Source organism: Clinocottus analis, unplaced genomic scaffold (assembly GCF_023055335.1).
Source record: "Clinocottus analis isolate CAN_PGR_092001 unplaced genomic scaffold, fCliAna1.0.p SCAF_9, whole genome shotgun sequence".
NCBI lineage: Eukaryota > Metazoa > Chordata > Actinopteri > Perciformes > Cottidae > Clinocottus > Clinocottus analis.
Genome location: NW_027176251.1, coordinates 110,436 through 116,439, shown reverse-complemented (window position 1 = coordinate 116,439; position 6,004 = coordinate 110,436). Strand labels below are relative to the sequence as shown.

Below are 6,004 nucleotides of genomic sequence, written 5' to 3'. Positions count from 1 at the left end.
GCTTTTTTACTTCCCCCTGTGTCGGACAGCTGTAAAATCGTGTAGACAGGTTGTCATACAACAATCAAAGCCTTCGGTGAATGGACTCTAATGCTTGAACATTTAACATACAATAAGTCCAAACACGGAGAGAGAGAGAGAGAGAGAGAGAGAGAGAGAGAGAGAGAGAGAGAGAGAGAGAGAGAGAGAGAGAGAGAGAGAGAGAGAGAGAGAGAGGGAGAGGGAGAGGGAGAGGGAGGGGGAGAAAGAGAGAGAGGAAGAGAGAGAGAGGCCCCAGCCAATGTGCTTCTCTCTATATTCACATTATCCACATTGCTCCAAACGAGGAGGAGCTTGCCGGCTCAAGTAGGGGGGGGATGCCAATCAAAGCATCAACTTCAAATTGTATCTGAGAGATCAGCCCGGAGACCTCAGGGCCAGGCGCGTCAGTCGGAGCGCAATTGTTGATCAGATCACATCCAGCAGCAGCGGACTTTGCGCCAAAGCAAAAAGGAGGAGAAGGAAGCCGAGATTTAAAAAGAAGAGCGGCTTGTTGTGACTGCACCGCCGCGGCGTGTGTGTGTCTGTAGAGAAGCTGCGTGTGTGTGTGTGAGTGAGTGACTTCTTCGGCTGAAAAAGAAACACTTTCCTTTCTTTCCACTCCTCCGGGTTTTTTTTAATTTTTTTTTTATTCTTCTTCTTTTTTTCCTCACACTTTTTTTTTTTTTTTTTTGACGCACGGTTTCTTGTCGGACGGTTTATACGGGCCCACCACCACCACTACCCCCACATCCTTCCCCCCCTCCCTCCCTTCCCAGTGCGACATTATTCGGCTGGCGGAGAGATGTCGTTCCCGCAGCTCGGCTACCCGCAGTACCTCAGCGCCTCCCAGGCGGTGTACGGGAGCGAGAGACCGGGAGTGCTGACGCCTTCGTCCCGGGGAGGGAGCACGGAAATCGGGGGGAGCCCGTCCGCCACCGCCGCGGCGGTCTCGTCGGTGTTGGGCATGTACGCCAACCCGTACGCGCACAACTACAGCGCGTTCCTCCCGTACACGAGCGCGGACCTGGCGCTGTTCTCTCAGATGGTAAGAAAGCATATTTGTTTTTTTTTGGGGAGCTTGTTTTTATGTTTTTATTATTATTAGTTCGGGCTTGGCAAGTGTGTGTACGTGTGTGAGTGTGAGAGAGTGTGTGTGTATGTGAGAGTGTGTGTGTTTGAAGTTCTCACAGCTCTGGGACACAAATGCGTTTTGAATGTCTGGGTTTTTTTTTTAAACCACAACAAAAAAATCCCATCGATTTCTTAATATTCGTCAATAGTTGCTCGTTTTTTTTTGACAGCTCGCTGTCGTCATTTGGCTGAGTTACAAATGTGCAAAGTTTGAGCTGTAGCTAGAAACTAACAAACAACAACAAAAAGAAAGAAACAACAACTGATTCAAAAGGATTTATTTGCCCATAAAGGCAAAAAAAAAATCACCAACTAAGATGCAACTTACAGCAACGTCAGTGCAGGGAGTGTTCATCTTCATCACACTTCACGGAGAATAAAACCACTGTGCACGAAGCACACTTAGCTTTTAAACATGTACGTACACACAAAGTTTCTAGAATAATTGTGATCAGGTGATTATAAATAAACCTCCAAATCTCTGCTTTTATTTTGGTAAAGTGTGTCCTCTCCTGCTGGTTTAACGCCACATGCACGCTCAGTGTCTAGATGTTGAATTATGAGCCCCCCCCCCCCTCCCAACACACACACACACACACACACACACACACACACACACACACACACACACACCTGCTAATAACTAACTTGGTGTGTTAATGTGTGCATCAGGTCCACACAGACGCTTCAAAACAAAAGCCCAACAAACAAAACTTTTCACAAAAAAAAGTGAGAGAAATGTTTGAGAGTTGTGCCCAAAACAAATATAAGCAGCTCGAACTTCACTTAAAAGTGCTTTGACACACACACTTGAGCGTGTGTGTGTGAGTGTGTGAGTGTGAGTGTGTGTCTGTCAGGTAAACATGGAGCTGGCGTGTCAGGATGCATCTTGAGCTCCTCTCGCTCTCTTGACTCCATTTATTCCGCGTTGAGACGAGTCATGCAACATGTTTTTTGTTAATAAAAGCGCGTGTGCGCGTGGCGCAGGTGACGCGGGGCCGCGCAAAGTTGAGCTTAACTTATTTGTGTGGGGGGAAAAGCTGGAGAAACTAATGTGTGATAGAGTCTCAGCGATGGCACACGTGTCACTACTACTGTGTCATAAAATATGAAAATACATAAAAGTGTGTGAAATGTGCGTTTTTGTTTTATTTAAAGTTCCACCGTTTTTCCTCCTCTCCCTCTGCCCAGGGGTCCCAGTACGAGCTGAAGGACGGCCCGGGCGTCCACCCGGCCAGCTTCGCGGCCCACGCGTCACCGGCCTTCTACCCGTACGGCCAGTTCCAGTACGGGGACCCGGCGCGGCCAAAAAACGCGACGCGCGAGAGCACCAGCACGCTGAAGGCCTGGCTCAACGAGCACCGGAAGAACCCGTACCCGACCAAAGGCGAGAAGATCATGCTGGCCATCATCACCAAGATGACGCTGACGCAGGTCTCCACGTGGTTCGCCAACGCCCGCAGGAGGCTCAAGAAGGAGAACAAGGTGACGTGGGGCAGCCGCAGCAAGGAGGACGGCGAGGAGGACGGCAACCTGTTCGGCAGCGGCGACGAGGGCGAGAAGAACGAAGACGAGGAGGAGATCGACCTGGAGAGCATCGACATCGACAAGATCGACGACAACGACGGGGATCAGAGCAACGAGGACGACGACGACAGGTCCACGGAGGGCGGCAGGGGGGAGCACCACCGCGGGGGCGGCGGCGGGGGGCCCGCGGGGGGGGACCTGGACACTTTGGAGAAGAGACGGGCCTTCGCCCTGCAGGCCCACGAGGCCTTCGACAAGTCGAAGAGCGGCATTTCGGTTCAGAGTAAGGAGAACTCGGACGGCAGCCACAGCACCACCAGGGTGCTGTCCCCGGACAGAGCCTTTCCGCTCCCGGCCAACAATAAGCCCAAAATCTGGTCTCTGGCAGAGACCGCCACGAGCCCCGACAGCTCCTCTCAGAAGCCCACGTCCCCTTGCGGCCCCGGGGCCACGAACACCATCACCACGTCATCGGCGGCCCACCACCAGATCCAGACGCACCCGGCCTTCCTCCCCAGTCATGGACTGTACACGTGCCAGATCGGGAAGTTCCACAACTGGACAAACGGAGCTTTTCTGGGTCAGAACTCGCTGCTCAACGTCAGGTCGTTTCTGGGAGTAAACCAGCACCACCAGCAGCACCACCAGCACCACCAGCTGCAGCAGCAGCAGCAGCAGTCGGTGGTGGTGTCGCCGTTAGCAGCAGCAGCAGCGCTCAGCAATGACAGCAAGGCCGCGCCGGAGACGCACAGTCCCAAACACATAGGTAGGACACAGCCCGCGGGCACGCGCATGCAGACACAACTCAAGCAATGCATTTGCATTTTATATTAAATGTTTATATATATATATATATATATATATATATATATATATATATATATATATATATATATATATATATATATATAATATCTAATCACTTTTCTTATGCATACTACTTAAATCCACACTGTTCCCCGTGCTAGCTCATTTTTATGACACACTATCGGCCCGTATTGTGTTATTCAGCATATTCATATGAGTGTGTTGTTATTTCCGGTGTAGAACACGAGCACGGGGTCCGCTCTGACTCTCCTCCAACGCAGATCCTCAAGTCTTCTTTTCGACCCATCCATGACAGGTGAGGCAGCTTTTTCACTTTTATTTGTATTTGTTTTGTTGCTTCATGTTGATTTTTTTTTGTGGGAAAAAAAACATATTGTATTTTTTTTTTTGTGAAAAAAAAATCAGCTTTATATTAAATTATATTGCAACGTTTAACAATAATAATAATAATAATAATAATTATGGACTGTAATGTATTTAACAGCTACAATTGAGAGAAGGCCTAATAATGTCTTGATGGAATTATAACTCCACTTATTATAAATATGATTATAAAGGGTGCACATTGTTTTTTGGATCACTTTTATTTTTTTATTCATGCGTATTATTTTATTTTTTACATAAAACAACGATGATAAAAATGAGGAAACACAAATAAAGCAGCGGAATAAAACACAGTTTGCTCTTTGCGGGTGACAGGGGGTCTTGACTCCCATCCAACACCCCCCCCCCCCCTCCCCTTTAATTCCTCCCCTCTGGGGAGAGTGTGGCTACTTATCAAGTCACCGAGTAAAACGGGCTCTGTCTGGGCTGCGTGCTTTCCCTAAAGACCCCTGGGAGCCCCGCAGCTCCTCGGGAGCCCCGCAGCTCCTTCGGGAGCCCCGCAGCTCCTTCGGGAGCCCCGCAGCTCCTCGGGAGCCCCGCAGCTCCTTCGGGAGCGCGCTCACCGAAAAAAGTTTCCCTCGGTCTCAAGTAGGCCCATTACGACAACAAAAAAAAACACTCTCTTTTGTGCGCAACAATCAAATATAAATAAGACGCATATATGAGGAAAAAGGTGTTTGTAAATGTGGATCATGGTTTTATACAGATTTAGTATTTTTTTCGATGCTTTATTATTGTTTGTGTTATTATGACGGTTATATTTATCGATATTCTGATCAGGGAGAGTGCGTTGCGGGGGTTGGCCTGCAGGCTGGATCAAATCAAAGCTGTTCATCCAGACAATTGAGATGCATATTGCAGCCCGCTGTCCAAACACGGCGGGGTATATTTATATAAATATATATATTTCTGAATCTTATTCTCCTTCCTCCTGCAGATCCTCTCTGCCTTCCAGCGGCAGGAGTCCGCAGGAGCGAGTCCTCACTGCTCTCTCCTCGGCTTGATCCACAAGATTTCTCTTTTTTTTTCCCGGAAAAAAAGAAGACAAATAGAAGAAGAAGAAAAAAAAGACTTTACACTCCCTTAAAAAAAAAGGACACTGAGAAAAACGATGACGCAGCGAACAGGACAAACGGCGTAATTTGGTAATATCCTGTGGATGGATGGATTACTTCCTCTATTGTTGTGTAGCCTATAATGTTACTCTCTCTCTCCCTCTCTCTCTCTTCTCTCTGCCGAGGCAGGCGGGGACGTTTTGGTAGGCTTTTTACTTTATAATTATTATAATTATTATTTCTCGTGTTTGTTTTTTTTCTGTTGGTGTCCTTTTCTTTCATGTAAATACCACGTGATTTAAATTTGTAAATAGGAAGCGTTGAAGGAATTTGTCCAGATCGTATATTTTGCCTAATAAACTAAATGAAATTATAGACAAAACACACGAGTATGCTCAGCCTATATTTATTTTCCACGCGGTATTATTAGTAGCATTGCTATTAATGTGATTACTTATTATTAATAACGTGTTTAGGTATTATTATGAAAAAATAAAAAAACGCTGGCTTTCTACCAATTACATTAAAAAAAGGGTGTGAATGGGAGAGAGAGGAGGGAAAAAGCAGATATTGGCAGCGTGCAAGCAGACTTAATGTTATTCCAGTCCGGGAGGAGAGCAGCGTGGATGCATTGAGGTGCTAATAAGTGTCCAGATGGTTGCTGGTGACAGAAAATGGACAGGAGCAGCTGGGAAGGTCATTAAGTAATAATATGGGAACGCCCAGTCCAAACAAAATCAAATGGTTAAAATCTAATCTGTCAGAGAGCGAAGTCGATTCAAAGATAAATTATTAATATTTTAGTTTTTTTTTTCGTGGAGGAGGAAGAGGAGGAGGAGGAGGAGGTGGTTGGCCTTGAGGAGCGCAGGGTCAGCGTGTCGGGCTTCCTCTCTGTCCCCGCGGCTGATGGAGATCATTAGCTATAAAAGCGGCGTCCTGTTCTCTCCTCAGTCGGTAACCAAAAACAAATATTGATTTAGCACAACAGTCTAATGGGGTTTACACCCAATAAGAAGGGGAAGTGCAGTAATTAGCTGTGATGGGAGGTGATTTAAGGT

The 6,004-nt window shown here is 47.1% G+C and overlaps 1 protein-coding gene across 1 annotated transcript; it reads left to right on the top strand.

Moving 5' to 3' along the window:
- Positions 1-373: 373 nt before the first annotated feature.
- On the top strand, positions 374-5,314 carry irx1a (iroquois homeobox 1a). Its single transcript, XM_068569888.1, has 4 exons — positions 374-1,066; positions 2,344-3,445; positions 3,727-3,802; positions 4,829-5,314. Exons 1-4 carry the CDS (start codon positions 824-826, stop codon positions 4,893-4,895), a joined length of 1,488 nt encoding a protein of 495 aa, XP_068425989.1. The 5' UTR covers positions 374-823; the 3' UTR covers positions 4,896-5,314.
- Positions 5,315-6,004: the final 690 nt, after the last annotated feature.